Here is a 16,296-nt window from a genome sequence, read left to right on the forward strand (position 1 = left end):
ATGCTCTCACATGTATTTGTTAATGATAAAAACAAACAGTACTGTAAGAATATAAGCTGTCAGCATGATGAGTGCTTTATTTTGCAAATATATGACTTGCGTACTTTTCGAGGTTTTTCAAGGATATGAGTACCTACTGTAACAGGAAGTTTGAGTTTTATGTCATGTACTTGAGGAGAAATCCAACTGAAGGACTGAATCATGTAAACCAGGTTTTTCTGATTATCAGATTATTGAAGTGCACGTAAACGCATCAGATCGGATTATTACCATTACCTGATTATTCCCAGTTATCTGATTATTGTGAGCATGTAAACGTGCTCAATATTCAGCGTGTAACGTTTTGTTGCAGTTCTTCAAAGTGACCACTAGATGGCAGTAAACAGGCGTGCAGTCTACTGTACATGCGCAGTAATGTTTCCGACCCTGGCCCCGTCCGGTGTCAGCTGTATCCAGCTCCGTTAGTCCAAAATAACACCCACACATAAAACTACACACATTAATTACGCGTTTACATCCATGTGTGCATGGATATAAGCTGGAGGGCAAGGTAATGAAGTCCAGGCTAGCCTCTGTTCCACTAGCTTCTGTAACTCAGTGCAATCTCTCTCTCAACACCTCGTTCACTGCTTTTATATTTACAGACACTACTGTGTGCAAACTGTATGCGTGTGTCTGGGTGCTGGGCAGACTGTATGGCAACATTTAAGGAGCAAAGTGTGCTGTTTGACCACCAGTCTGTCAAAGTAAAAAGACCAGTGAAATAAATAATGAGCAGTTGTAGACCAACACTGCAAGATTTTCCATGTTTTCACCTACTTTATCTGTGCTGTTTACTTAGGCTAAAGAATCTCTCCAAATTCATGCACTTAATACCATGACCATGGTACACTTTAATAAACAACCTACCCAAAGGCCAGTGGCATTTTGTACAGAGAGATGTGTTTTCCATACACAGAGAGACTTTTTAGAGCCCACAGTGATGGATTAAGTTTGATTTCATCTGCATGCAGTGTGGCAGCACATCTAAAGAAATGAGGACTTCCTCTTGAAGGGAGCTATGATTACCAAGAGGCACACAGTGGCAACAGACAGAGGGCAAAGACAGAGAGCAGCTAATCCGGGCCACTTGTCTGCTTAAGGTTGATGGGCGAATGAAAGTCACCCAGAAATAACACACCAAAATGAGGAGAGCCACTTGACGCACACCTGAAATACTTGATGTCATCTTCTATATGATTATAATACATATTTATATTATGGTTATTTGTGGCAAAAAGCTGACAAAATCTTCTCTTGAATGCACTTATAGTCTCAGCAGTTATTCTTCTGGTTCTCTGAGGATATTCATCAGTTGGATGGCATATATTTTCTGCAAATATTGGCACCTACATAATGCTGATTAATGAGACCCTTCATTTCCTCTTCACCACCCAAACAGCTGGAAGTGCCAATACTTCAACATAAACACACACTGCAGTCTCCCCCAAAGATATACATCATGTCTCTGTAGTTTTGTGTATTTTTCAAGATGGATGAAATAGAAATGTATATGAAATGACTAAAATTCATTTATTGAAAAGGCAAAGAGATAAAAGTATTATAAAATTTTATTGTTTACTTACTGTTTGTAATCTCCAAACTGTAACCCCTTCCCAAATGATCAGTGAAAGTACTGAAGATGACCAGACAAACACACAGGCTAATCATCTGGTATCTTCTTAAAATATTCCTCAGAAGTAAAATGCAATAAATCTAAACATAAGTCAGTTCAACAGTAAATGGGAAGGTCTTTCACACTCTGAAACCAAGAAGGAAAAATGCATATATGTCTTCTGCACCCATGCAGGTATGAACAAAAAATGAATTCTATAGTCCAAAGTCTTCATCTTTTCCACCTCAACTTTATGAAATTGGCCTATAAATACAGGGAGATAATGAGAGCCACGCTCCATATTTGTAAGAAAATGTATGACGTTCTTAAGTATACATATTAAACAATAAAGTTACATTAGATCTCCTGTGTGGGTAATACGTATATTTAAGAAATATACATTTTCCATAACTAGTATTTCTGTTAGTTTACAGAATCCAAAGGTTATTATACACACACAACCACTGAGGCTCATTACTCGAGAGAAAACAAACAAACAATGATACAGTAGATCCTCGACAGAGACACACGAGATGTAAAGAGGAGAAGAGACATGATGTAAATAAAAGGTGTGTGTGTGGGAGTAATATTCAGGTAGTGTTCTGGAACTCTGCATGACAGTGCCAGTCCACTGCAGTCGTCCTTCACATTTGGTCTCGGAGTCTGGCAAGCCTTTGCGACAGTTCATCCTTCGGACAAGAGAGAGCAGAGATAAGCATTAGTGAGGAAGATGACAGTGAGAGAAGAACCAGGGTTATTAAGAGAATCTGTTCCATTAAACTTCTTGCAAATTCTGCAGTTTTAAAGTCTTTGTTTGACAAATACAGAGATTTGGGCACTTTCTGTAATCACATTTCCTGTCTTTATCACTCAGTCTCTGTGATAAACCCTTGTTTTAAAATGCTACAAACAATCTGGTTTCTGTTAACTTTTTTATGTGTTGTTTTTATGTTTAATTGTAGCAAACTTTAACACCAGGTTTGCAGGTGTACCTGTTCTGCAGAGGCCACGCTGGTACCCACTGATCCAGTCTGTCCCTGAGGGAGCTCCATGTTCAGGTCCAATCTAAACACGATGCACACACCAACATTCAAACCTTATTTTTATATTAACATAACATCTTTGCTCACATTGTACTGAATAATACTTTCTAAAACAATTTTCAATGATTAATGTCTATCACATTCTTTGAAATAACAACCATATTTACGTTTTAACCTTGGCCTGCACTCTAAAATGAATACCATATACCTGCATGTGTGATTTAAAATAATCTTAGAAAGGATCTTGAGACAAAAAATGAAAAGATTACCCTGCTTCATCAGCCAGTTCATGCATCAGTGACTCCACTTGATTCTGAAAACACACAATAGATTTACAGTGAATGTTTGTCTTACAACACAACAAGAAAGATTTTAAGAGTAGAGCAGAGAAATGTACCTGTGGTGTTGTGAGTGTTGTTGTGCTGCTCATGGTGTCCTCCATATGGGCTGTCTGAACATCCAGAGTTTCAAACTGGCGCTCAAATCTCTCCATGAGCCCCGAAATCTGGGGAAAAAAGAGGGATGGAGACAATGTTTTACAACTCAGAGGAGTTTGTTACCAACTGTTAGGACAATTACACACAATTAAACGTCACTCTACCTTTTCCAGATTCATGGACCTCAGAGTGGCATCCATGCCTTTCACCACTCCAGCCATAGACTTTGTGACCTGACAAATAAAAAAAATAACATAAAACACAATGAAAATGACAACAACAAACCTTTTTTAGTCTAAAATGTCACTCTTCAGCCTGTAACTGATCTTCTAGCCCTATAGCAGCATGCAGTGACCCATTTTTCATGGTACCTGGCTCATTGTAACTGCAGTTTGGACCCTCGCTGCAACTGCATCTACCCGAGCGCTCATCCTGAGAAAGTTCACAGACTGGTTCTTCTGTCTGATGGCATTCTCTGCATGGATTCTCGCCACTTCCATATTCCCCTTCTGGATGGCCTACAGACAACACAAAAGTAACGTGGTTCAGTAAAATGTTCTGCAGCCAAAAAAAGCCAGTGGGCTTTCATAATGTGCTGCCTCAGAAGTGCAACTTACTTTCTTGACTTTAGCCTTCTCCACTTTTTCCTCTTTGTCACATTTTTTGGAATTTCTCTGAAGTTCTTTGGCAGCGAACTTTAGGTTGAAGAGCTGTTCTGTGATATCAGGTTAAAGAAGAACAAAGTCCAAACAAACACAACAAGCATGTGTATTTACCTTCCTCATAAAGGTGTTGTTATATATAATTAGGGCTGCAACTAATAATTTTTGTCATTAACAATTAACCTGCAAATTATTTTCTCTATTAATCAATTAATCGTTTTGTCAATAAGCTGTCAGAAAGCAGTGACACATGCCCTGTATAACTCCCAGAGTCCAAGGTGACGTAAATGGTATGTTTTATCTCATCAACTCCAAAAATCGAAAGCTTTTCAGTTTATTATCATGTATGATAAAGACAAGCATCAAATTCTCACATTTTTCTACTTAAGATAATAACTAAATCGAGCATTTAAAGATCAGAATAGTTGCCAATTAATTATCTGACAATACATTAATTCTAAATTCATAGTTGCAGCTCAGTTAATAGGCACATAGTCTGACATTTACAGTTACTCTTGACTGAGTAGACAGGCAGTGACACATGCAGGTTATGTAACAGGTATTTTGGAGTTTCCTATTTATTTACGGCTGTTTAATTCTGTGTTAAATTAGGAACAATCATAACAAGATGATGTGGTGAAAACAGAGCTATTTACTTTAACATTTGGAGTATTAACTAACACCCTGACAACACAAACAACCTGTAAACCGCTAAGTGTCTGGTGTTGGGTATTTCCAGCCATTAGCAATGTAGCTGCCAAGGCCTTCTATCCAGCTCTGTCCCGTCAATGGCGACTGAAACTGATAGGAAGATATTCAAGTGGTTAAACAAGGCAACACTCGTGTCTTTAGTAAATATCTGACCTACTTGATCATGTTTCAGATGTCTGTCACGCCATAGGGTATATCAGTCTTGTTGTGTTGTTATGTTCCGTCTTTAAGCCCTATATTGACGTTACCCCAGTCTTACGTCCCTTTTCTCACCGCTGTTTTTAAAAGGATACTTTCCATGTTTGGCATCTTGAGGCGACTCTTGGTGACTCCAACAAATACACAAAAAACCTTCACGGACAGTGAGCGAAAAAGTAGTTTTAAAAAGGCAAAACCAGTCGGTGAAACTTCAGCCTTTCGGGTTTCGGTGTTCGCTTTCTTCCGCACTTCCTGGTGCCTTACCAAAATATGAACGACGTCAGCGTCACGTGGTGACGGTATTCCATATGACGTCACGAGGAAGCTGCCCCCCTCCTCCTCATTGCAAAATGTGAATGAAAAAGAAAAAAAACTAACCGGTTACATTTAAACGACACTTTTTATATCTAAACGCAGGTTAGTATTGTTTTGTGAGTAACTACAGTCGGATAAAAGTGTATGTGGCGGTGTACCGGCGGAGTGGTGGGCGGTGAAAGCGGTTGATTGATGATTAGATTTACGGTGTGGATCACGGCGGGGAGAGAGGATGACTCACCCCGTCTGATGTGATGTTCACCCCGCAACAGCTCGGCAGTGCGGTGGCACGCAGGTAGTTCAGCCTGACACGTCGCTGTGCTCCACCAATAAAACTTTATCAAACTGTTAAGATGCGTTTGGATAGCCCTGATATTCCTGGTCTGTTTCAAACTTGAGAGGTTGTCACTTGCTGGTTAAAGAGAGAGACCGGAGCGTCGTGATTTACCGTAAATTTCGTGACGCCTGATTGCCATGGAAACAGTGCTCCTGCGCTGAGAGGAAACTGTCCGTGTTAACTTCAGCATCAACCTCTCCAACGGATAAACCTGTTGGATATCTCAGTGGGGATTTTTGCTTGTCTTGTTTTTGCTACTCTGGCTTTACTTTCCATTTTAATTTGGCAACAAACCAGGTGAGTTTTTTTTTTAAATGTGCGGGTGTTGTATTATTGTGTCTCATTCTGCTGAAACGCAGTTAACGTTACTGATCTTTTCCTCCAGCATATTGCCCCTAATATTAGCCTGTACCTTTGCTTATAGTCTGCCAACTTGTGACCTGCATCTTTGTCTAGTGACGAGTATAAATGCACCATAAAATACAGATGCTGGGCTCGTTTTGAACTAAGATTTAGTTATAGTTGAAACATGCATTTTGAGTTTAAACATCAAAGAACAAAAGTGGCCTGTGCAAAATGTTGTTGGTCATAGGAGTGTTTAAAAATGTCTACCAATATGTATGCATCCAGATCACGACAACCTATAGGCTTAACATTACTGTCTGTAATGTGCTAGCTCTTATCTACTCACCAGGCTCAGTGTTTAAATATTTTATGAATTTCACCACCCAAACGCCACCTGAAGTGGTGCATTTTGTGTCGTTTCTTTGCGCACAGGGACATAATCCAGGAGAGCCAACGAGTGATGCTTCATTCAGGGGCTGTATGACTCATATAGTCTTATCTATAAAGAAGTGGCAGAGGAGCAGTCCTGCTGCAGGACCGAGCTGATGTAACCCCTGAGATTCACTAGAGGCTGCTGTGGGCCATGCTTCCCTGTGCCCCGAGTTATACTGCCACTGACTGCATTTACACTGATGACCGCTAAATACTAACACAGGCTGAGGATGTAGTGGGCTGCTCGCACACTGTGCACCCAGCAGATGATCAGGCGCTGTTTACAGTACATCACTTGACCAGGACAGCTTGAAAACTATAAAATCAACATGGTTGGCTATTTTTTTCTCTGACATAAATAATATTTTTTTAAAGTATTTACATTAAGCTTTGGCTATATTGAATGTAATTCATTAAATGCAACAGTTGCACTATCCTCTCTCTTTATCCAAACTATATCTAAAAAATGCCAAAATAATATAAGAATAATTACTAAAACAAATAACAGAACAATATATGCTATAGATTTAGATGATCATTTCAAATCACTGCTTAAAGGAACAGTGTGTAAGAGTTAGGGGGATAAGATAAGATACACCTTTATTGATCCCACAATTGAGAAATTCCAGATTTAGTGGCATCTAGCAGTGCAGGTTGCAGAGTGCAACAAGCTGAAGCCTTTAGTTTTTATTGTTCAGGAGTTTTTTATCCACAGAGGTCTCTTCCTCTCCAAAACAAACAGATCAGGTGATTTACACCAGCAAAAACACTAAATATAGCAGTTTTACATTGCAAATCAGGGTTTCTTCTATGCTGTGTGGCATGTTGGACAAGACATGCGCCACTAGCCCGGCACCTGCTAATGTACGCTCACCTTTTTTCTCTGAAAATTAAGATTCAGCTTTCAGGAGGTTTTTACCGGGAGCTGAATTATCCACAGAGGTCTCCTCCTCTCCAAAAACAAACAGACTGGGTGATTTAAACCAGCAAAAACACTGATTAAAACAGTTGTACATAGAAAAAATAGTGTTTATTCTGATGCTTTTGTTATGGAGGAGCTGCTAACTATGGTGGCTGATGCAAAAACCGTATGGCCCTATGTAGAGCCAGCATTTGGTTTGTCCATTCTGGACTCCTGTAGAAACATAGCAGTGCAACATGGCGATCCCTGTATATGAAGACCCACTCCTGATGAAGATACAAACGTGTCATTATAAAATAACAAAAACTCAACGATTCTTACTTTCATGTGATTACACTACAGAAAACATACTTATTATATTTTATTCTATTTTTGCCAATACCCCCCCTAAATCCTAGCCTGGAAATCCAGACCCAAATCAAGAAAGATTTAGGGTCTGGCTTTGAGTAATGCAAATGGCCCAACTCGAGGGGCGGCACCAAGCAGGCATTTGTAAATATCACTGCACGCAATTGGATAACACTACGACCAATCAGAACAATACACGGGGTGACGTATACGCTTAGCTACCAGCGGAGCAAACTGGTAGATTAGACTCTTGCCGTATCCGGTCGGCAAAACAGCAAAAACGTCCTTCTTGCAAAGGAAAGATTCGAGCACCGTCTTCTGTTCCTGTTTTAGAGAAAAAGCCAAGTCTAACTCGTTCATTGTAGCGGCCAAAGCCGTTTCAAACAACTGGTGTTCATCCGTAGCCATCTTGCAATGTTTACTGACTGATTCCGGACTTCGTTGTCGCAGCGCTGTCGTCATCTGTTTAGCTCGCCTCTGGCCCGGCTATATCAGATACACCGATGTGATTGGTGCAGCTCAGCTCCAACGGCATGGGTAATGAGCATCATTACTGATTGCCAGAGTGACTTGCTGAGCAAATTCAAATTGTGCTCTCGCGAGAACTCTGGATTTCCAGGGTACCTAAATCCTACACAGTGGACCTTTAATACATTTGGCATATACTTGGTATCACTGTCTGATTAATGGCATTTAACCATAATTTTTTAGGTGTATAATAAGGATGTTAATAGAAATTGTAAGACCTTTCCCACAACAATACTATGTGGGTATATAATAATAATAATCTTAGGTGATATTTATTGCATCATTAATCTGATGACGTTAAAGTTGGTGCATCGTCCCATTTTCTGCCAAGCCTTAGGGGAAATGCACAGATTCAGCTACCTTTAGTATGGTGAAGCAACAGATTAAAATAAATAAATTAATAGCACAACCAGTGGCAAAAATGTAATAAAATGAATTACCTCACAGAAAAAACATTACTGAGAAGTATAATCTCTTCCTTTTAAAAAATAAAAGAAAAGCACTGTTGTATATGGGATAATGGGAGTATTAATCTGTCAAAACACCCTGAGGATCCTTAACTGATCCCTGAACCCTATGTTGCCATGGTATGAGACTATGAAGGTCCTTTAAAGCCCACTAGCCATAGGCTCAGCAGTGAGTGAGTCAGTGTGCATTAATGATAATGAGCCCATTTTCCTCTTACAAATAGAATTTTGTCACATTATAACAGCAGGAATAAGCACGTCACTGTTTATTAGCAACATCATGTGGCTTAGTGTACAACCACAGCATTATACGCCCTGTTTGGTATGACAAGCTTAGATTCAGCACTCGTACCAAAGAGAGAGAGCTTATACACAGGTGCAATAGATAGACAGGTCCAGCCTGTCCTTTAAAGATCTATCAACCAGATTGTCCTTGTAGCTGTCAGCCAGTGAATGACAGACAGGTGAGTCACCTGCAACCAGCGGACGGGTGCGTGATCATGGAGGAAACAGCTAGTGACGTAGAATAGAACTAGAATGCATATGATCGAAGTCCATCTCAAAACTCATAATGCATGGGGTTGTTATTTTACAGCTCAACCAGTCACATCATGTTTGTTGTCTGCATTAGATTGGCTGAAGCAGTTATCTGTTATCATGACAACCATGCCTTAGTTAATTCTGTCATGATGGGTTTAAGAAATAAATATGTGAACACATTTTTATTTGCATTACACCGAAAAATCTGTTGCTTGTTGAATTATCTTGTGCAAGTGCACAGACGTGTCTAACATGGAAAAATTAAATTAATTACAGTGCGTCACTTGTGCGTCAAGCATTCACTTTGCCTATGACTTTGCCATACCACCCAGTGGCAGCATCACTCAGTCTTCAGGGCTCACTTTGACCATATTGCTGCCCTTTATGCTAAATGTTGAAGAAAACCAGAGCAGTGACTGTATTTCAAATCTAGCTGATAAACAGTGTCACAGAGCGGAGCGCATTTTAGAGAGGAATGAGGGTGAAAATATCTCCGACAAATACCCTCAGCACAGTCAGTAAATTTGTTTGACTGCGTTTGAGACTTTTAGGATCAGGAAAACAAAAACAAAAGAGCAAATGCCAAATGTGTGAAGGCCTTGACTTTCAAGTTAACAAATGAATGAAAATCATTGTAAAGGATAAGGATGTAGACAAGGTGCTGGGATGATACAGTCAATGCTTCAAGACAAAAAGTTTTCCTGTGCACATTGCCATTTGAAAAGGGCATATTGCACAGAGGACAAAAGGACAAAGATGATGGATTATATCATTCTCAGAAAATAACATGTTTTCTTCTTTGTTGTGCTACTTAAATTTTTCATTGGCCATTAATCCTCACATGAGCCACAATGTGATACATATGTCAGACCTCTGTTTCACAGGTGAGGATGATGGAGCTTCAGACGGAGAAGAGGTTCCACAACTTGAGCCTTGAGCAAATCCAAGCCCTGGACAAGGTCTTGACTGAGGTCATCCCCATCCACGGACGAGGAAATTTTCCCACTCTGCAGGTGAGAGCGAAAGACATCATTCGTGTGGTGAAGGATCGGCTGGTCGAAAGAGACATCCAGGTGAAAGATATACGGCTTAATGGCGCGACTGCCAGCCACGTCCTGGTGAGGGATAACGGCCTGGGCTATAGAGACTTAGACATCATTTTTGGAGTGGAGCTGCCCAGACAGGAAGACCTCCAGGTGATAAAGGAGGTGGTGCTGGGCAGCCTACGAGACCTCCTCCCTTGTGGAGTGAACAGACGCAAGATCACCTGCCTGACGATGAAGGAGGCGTACGTGCAAAAGATGGTGAAAGTTTTCAACGAGCATGACAGATGGAGCCTCATCTCGCTTTCTAACAATAGAGCTAAAACAGTGGGGCTCAGATTTGTCAGCTCCCTTCGAAGACAGTTTGAGTTCAGCGTGGACTCCTTCCAGATTATATTGGACCGTATGCTGGAGTCTTATTGGGAGACTGAAAGGAAACAAGGAGGAAAGTTGGCGTTGAATGCTGGGAGTTTGTCAAAAAGAGACAATGAGGATGAAAAGAAAGAGCAAGAAAATTCAAGCATCCCTCGGGATGTTAAAGCGGATGTCAAAAAAGACTCCAGTGGAGAGAGTCCATGCCAGGATGAAGCAGTTTCTTTGCTTGAGAAAGAACTTCCATGTGCAGAGGCTGAGCATGTGGATGGAAAGCATGAGGCACAGGAGGTGTTAGGACCTGAGAGCATTATCTTACAGCCGGAGGAAGTGGATGACATAGAGGACGTTCATTCAGAGGAGGACATTGTGTTTGAGCTATGTGAAGAAAATGGAGGAGAGAAAGGACAGTTTCACAGCGTTTATCCTTTAGTTTCATCCCCTAAAACTTTATTAACAGATGTCAGGGATCCGCTGATGACACATGCATGTTTAAAGCCACAGAGTGATGAAGAGCTTTCTGCGTCACAAGCTTCCCAATCAGCAGAAAAGTCAGCTCCGCAGGGAAAAGTCCATTGTGCAGAAATTACTCAGTTCAAAGTCGACTCTGCAAGCTGCAGGACTGAAAATACCTCAAACCTACAGGATCCACATCTTGAATTTTCCTTTCCTCCTCCAGCTAAGAAAACTTGCAGTGCATCACAAGACATTGTACCAGACTATTGCCCCTCACCAAAATTACAAAGGAAAATGTCGAGGAAGATGATCAGTAAGCCAGAGAAATGGTCTTTACTGACTGATTTGTCAGATCTTACCACACAGCTGTTTCCACCCATAGAAATACCCAAACCACTTCAGCCAAAGCCTCCTTTGCTGGATGGAGCTCAAGTTCATGGCTCAAATGTTCCAGCCACCAAGCCAGAGACCTTAGACACCCTTACAGCTCCCACATGCAGTCCAGCCAGTACACGTCAGGATGGCTCCCATGAACCTGCGGAACAAACTGTGAAGCCAAAACACTCAAAAAAGCCTCCTGATTCAGAGACTCAAAGCTACCCTCATGCTGCAAATGCACAGCCTCAGATCAATGAGCAAACACCTGAGCTGGCGGACACTGTCCCAGACAGGTGCGGGGCAAGCTCATGGGGTGGGGCAGTAGGGGGGCCCGCCATCACAGTCGAAGCAGAGTGCATGTATGGAGACTTTGACCAGGCGATGGACCACCTCCGCCACCGCCTCATCGCCACCCACAACCCAGAGGAGATCCGAGGAGGGGGCCTGCTAAAATACAGCGACCTGCTCGTGAGGAACTTCAGACCAGCCAGCGAGACAGAGATCAAGTCCTTGGAGCGATACATGTGCTCCCGCTTCTTCATCGACTTCCCTGACGTGAGTGAGCAGCAACGGAAGATTGAGGCCTACTTGCAATGCCATTTCATTGGCAATGAGGAGACCAGCAAGTACGACTACCTGATGACCCTGCGGCGTGTGATAGATGAGAGCACGGTGTGTTTGATGGGACACGAGAGGAGACAGACACTGAATATGATCACAGTCCTGGCTCTCAGGGTGCTAGGTGAGCAGAACGCGATCCCCAACACGGCCAATGTCACATGTTTCTATCAGCCAGCTCCGTACATGACAGAGCCAATTTACAGCAGCTACTTCATTACCCAGGCCCAGCCCCCACTCGTCTACCACCCCTACCCGTTACACGTCCACATGCAGACTGGTCTGGTGTAGCTACAGTGACCTGCCCACAGGGAGGCATGGAGGCTGCTTTTAGCATGGTGCTCTGCAAGCAGAGGCAAAAATGGAAGTTTTAACAACAACAGGCATCCACGGGCGCAGTGTTGTTTGATGCTTTGAAACCCCTCCTGCTTATGACCTGAAAGATCATGAAAGTTCAGAACTGAAAGGGGTCTGGAGGCAAAGCATTTGACCCTTTCAAGACGAACACTTTTGGAAAGCAAGGAAATGCTAAGAGCCCATTTTTCAGAGGGCTGGTAGAGAGGATTTCATCGAAATGGAGGGACTTTGTTGAGCTCAGCTTTGAAAGGGCTCGATATTGGTCACCGTCCCCTGTTGAGGAGAACATTGTAATACAACAATTCTCTATGGCTTGAAGATACACTTCAACATATAAAAACATAATCTATGAAAAACCTGTTGGCAGCAACAATCTTGATTTGGTTGAAGTTTGAATAATGATAAATCCTTAACGTTTCTGTGGGGTTAAAACCTCATATAGCTGTTTTGTGAATCATCAGTCTCTGTGGAATAAATTTCAGCACGTGACTGTACCTGTGTATTCACTGTATAGAAATAGGACACCATTTATCGAGGGCGTACATTAGACAAAATTTACTGTGGTATTTCCATGATATCATAAGTTTTATATTTGTGAATGTGAACACCTAATTTGAAAGGCAGAAACAAAAGATCTAAGGTTTGGTTCCATTTGGGACAAAAACTATTGGGAAGGTGAGGGGGGCCAAATTTCATGTTTCCTGCTGGAGGGTTATTTTAGCCTCCAAACACTTAATGACAAAATAAGCAACAACCAAAGTTAAAATTGGGAATACATCTTTATTCATCGTTAATTAGGGTTTAACTAAGCGATCAGATTTGATTGACAATGGCTAGGCACATAGGCAAACAACACAACAACACAACACAACACAACACAACACAACACAACACAACACAACACAACACAACACAACACACATGTCCCCCATGAGACCTTATTTTTGAAAAAATGTGTACGGTAGTCTATGGGGGTCCATGTCATTGGTTCGACAGCCCATTGGTTCGACATCCCATTAGTCCGACTGTCCGCGGTGCTGAACGGCTCGTGGCGGGCGTATGGTGCGCCGCNGCAGTCGAACCAATGGGCAGTTCCCGTCTATGGTGAGACAAGTCTTTTTTTTTATCCCTTCTCAATTATTATATATGAAATTAAGAGATAATTTAAGTCAATAAAGTTGCAGTTTGTCGTAGGTTTGTTGTAGTACTGTTAAAAATAGTGTGAAACTCATAAGTGAACCTCATCTCTCGTCTCACACAACATACATCACCTACACTAGCTAACTAGCTAGCTGGCCAACTTAATCATGTTCCACTCATAAATGTAACGTTACCTTACCTGATGTGTTTTATACATTGAATTCTGGTCTTTTTATCAGCCAGAAAGTGAAAGACCTGTTGCTTGTGTGGGTATAAAACACACAAACATCGCACTGTCAATGAGAGAGACAGCTTCGATATCACTTACGTGACGTGGCTATTCTTTCTAATGCTGTATTCTGTGTTCCATTTGCACCGGAAAGTCACAATATCCGAGTTCCCAGTCAGAAATTTCAACTTGCCCCTTAAAGTCGAATTTCCAGCTCGAAACAGTCAGAGGAAATTCACCAACCCCAACCTCAAAATCCAAGATGGCTGCTCTGCACATCAACAGTAGTTAAAGCTGTTGAAATATACTGTTTATAAGGACTTCTGTCTTATTTGTGTCTCAAAAGTCACACACACAGTCCTGTCCAACTTCTATCTATGGACACATTGCTGTGGTGTTTGTATGTGCAAAATATGACAGAGTGCATTCTTATTGACTGGTTTTGCAAACAGTGGCTAACCTGGCTTGAACTGGTATTGTTAACAACATCTTGGTTTTCCAGCCTCCAACTTTCCAGGTAAACGGAACACAGCATTATACTTAAACACTTTAATGACAAACTGCAACTTTCTTGACTTGTGAAATTATCTTTTAAATTGACATACATCATATAGCTTCTGTAATTCATGGCACAATATAAAGGGGATCAAAAAATTATTTGTCTTTTGCTGTTAGCTACTGCACATATTTTTTTCTGAAGAAAGGTCCTGTGGTGGTCCACCAGGAGGGGAGGGACTTCGCCTCTCTATGTTGATTCAAATGTTGCTAAATCTAACTGGTTCGCAGAAATGAATGACATTTTTCAAGCAAGAATAGAGTGCTCCAGGGATGACGTTTTTCTACAGTCCAACGCAGAAGTTAGCATGGCCCTGGTTCCCTCGTCAAAATTTTGGCTTATAGCAGAAGTTCTGTGGCCAACAAACATTTATGGTACTGACACATTTTGTTCAGCAAGAAAATCTTCACAAATTAACTCTACTTTTTAAAAAAAAAAAAAATTGAAGCCTAAATGCAATCGCCAATAGCAAAAAGCTAACGTTAGGCTATAAACGAACTACACTACAGTCACATGACTTTACATTCCTACCACAACGAGGCTGTGAAGCTGTGTTCGGCGTGATGGTGTGCTGTAATTTCATTTAACCACTTTTTAAGACACATAAAAGCTTCAAAATTCACAGTGGGATATTAACTGATGTGTTTTATGTCGTAGAACAAAACATGAAAGCTTGTGTTAAGCACAGACCTTGTTTCAGGCGTGTAACCAAAAACCCATTCAGAAAAACCCACTGACTTTGAGATGAGGGAACTGAGGGAAAAATGCTAACGCATTTCCAGGTTTTAGGACTCATTCCTGAAGCACTCTATAGCAATGACAAAATCAGATAAATAGACATCTTTGAAAAACTGTTCAAATTTGGGCATAAAATAGAAGGACCCCATCTCTCACAATAAAAAGAAAATGTTTTTGGGGCCTTAAACGTTACCTTTGAACATTAAAAGTTTATTTTTGCAACTACCTACACTGCAAAATAAAGCTGAAAAATAGAAATTTAGGACAAGACAAAAGAGAAATGCTGACCCCCTCTCCGCCCTAATAATTTTCCTACAGCCCCTTACAATTATAACCACACTTCCTATCAGTGACAGATGTTGGTGTGTTGGGGAGTGTTCAGTCATGCTTTTGCATCGTAACATTATAGCATGGTGTTAGAAGTTATAAACTGGCAGCTGTGGCCAAATCTCCCTGAATCCCCCCCTGCATTATATCAAACAGAGAAACACCACATTTGAAAGAAAGCCTTGGCTGTCTTGTTTTTCTGCTGAAAATGCTGAGAGCATGTTACATTCTGTTTTTCCCCATCTCCAACAGGCCAAATAGACTTCCTGTGTGTTTTACATGGTGACAGTTGTTTGTTGTAGTGGACGTAGTGAATGTTCTGTCGGGGTTTTGCCTGCCGTTGTGTTACAAAAATGTTACTGCACATTTCAATTATTCAAGCAGTCTACGAATGCAGCCAGCAGTTATTGCACTCTGTCCCTGTGTGTTTGTTCATTGTGTATGCATAGCTACAGTACATGTACTCAGTATTTAAAAAAAAAAAGAGACAATTTAAGCACAGGTTAGGATATGTGGGCTGTTCACACTAAATCTGAGACTGAAGCACAATGTAAATGCACCTAGCTGTTGTTGAGTTGATGATGGTGTTTCTGACATGCTCGTGAATCTCCAACTAGATATTGAAGACATCTTAAATACTGTGTGCAGTAGTGACCTATGTAGCTTTAAAGTGACGTATCTATCTCAAGACTTTTGGGTATGTTGTGTATTGTTATGGAACTGTTTCACCAGTAGAGAAATTAAAATATTCCTGTTATGATATCTAGTTGCTCAGATTGTTGTGTTATTGTGGTAATAAATATAACACAACCACTCTTTGTCTGGACTCATCCACTGAGTTACAGTTTCATGTTCATTAAGCTGTAGTTGGATCATCCAGTCATATGTACTGTAGGTTTCTTGGTGCCATGGAAACATTATTGGCATGCAAAGTATACAACCCTTTAACAGGCCCTGGTCAGAGATAAATAATTAAAGGGACAAATATACATATTTTTCCTCTTACCTGTAGTGCTACTTATCAGTCTAAACTGTTTTGGTGTGGGTTGCAGAGTGTAGGAGATATCAGCTGTAGATGTCTGCCCACTCTTGAATATCATAGAACTCGATGGCTTGTGGTGCTCAAAGTGCCAAAACAATACA

At 41.1% G+C, this 16,296-nt stretch overlaps 2 protein-coding genes across 2 annotated transcripts; one reads left to right on the plus strand and one right to left on the minus strand.

Annotated features, from left to right (window-relative positions):
• Positions 1-1,592: 1,592 nt before the first annotated feature.
• On the minus strand, positions 1,593-4,958 carry LOC126388102 (charged multivesicular body protein 1b). The gene is made up of 8 exons (XM_050040993.1): positions 4,801-4,958; positions 3,752-3,849; positions 3,506-3,652; positions 3,299-3,367; positions 3,095-3,202; positions 2,967-3,010; positions 2,647-2,719; positions 1,593-2,343 (listed from the first exon to the last, which is right to left on the minus strand). Exons 1-8 carry the CDS (start codon positions 4,814-4,816, stop codon positions 2,299-2,301), a joined length of 600 nt encoding a protein of 199 aa, XP_049896950.1. The 5' UTR covers positions 4,817-4,958; the 3' UTR covers positions 1,593-2,298.
• Positions 4,959-5,144: 186 nt separating this feature from the next.
• On the plus strand, positions 5,145-12,097 carry LOC126388138 (uncharacterized). The gene is made up of 2 exons (XM_050041044.1): positions 5,145-5,654; positions 9,809-12,097. Exon 2 carries the CDS (start codon positions 9,830-9,832, stop codon positions 12,095-12,097), a length of 2,268 nt encoding a protein of 755 aa, XP_049897001.1. The 5' UTR covers positions 5,145-5,654; positions 9,809-9,829.
• The last annotated feature ends 4,199 nt before the right edge of the window (positions 12,098-16,296 follow it).

Source organism: Epinephelus moara, chromosome 3 (genome assembly GCF_006386435.1).
Source record: "Epinephelus moara isolate mb chromosome 3, YSFRI_EMoa_1.0, whole genome shotgun sequence".
Taxonomy (NCBI): domain Eukaryota; kingdom Metazoa; phylum Chordata; class Actinopteri; order Perciformes; family Serranidae; genus Epinephelus; species Epinephelus moara.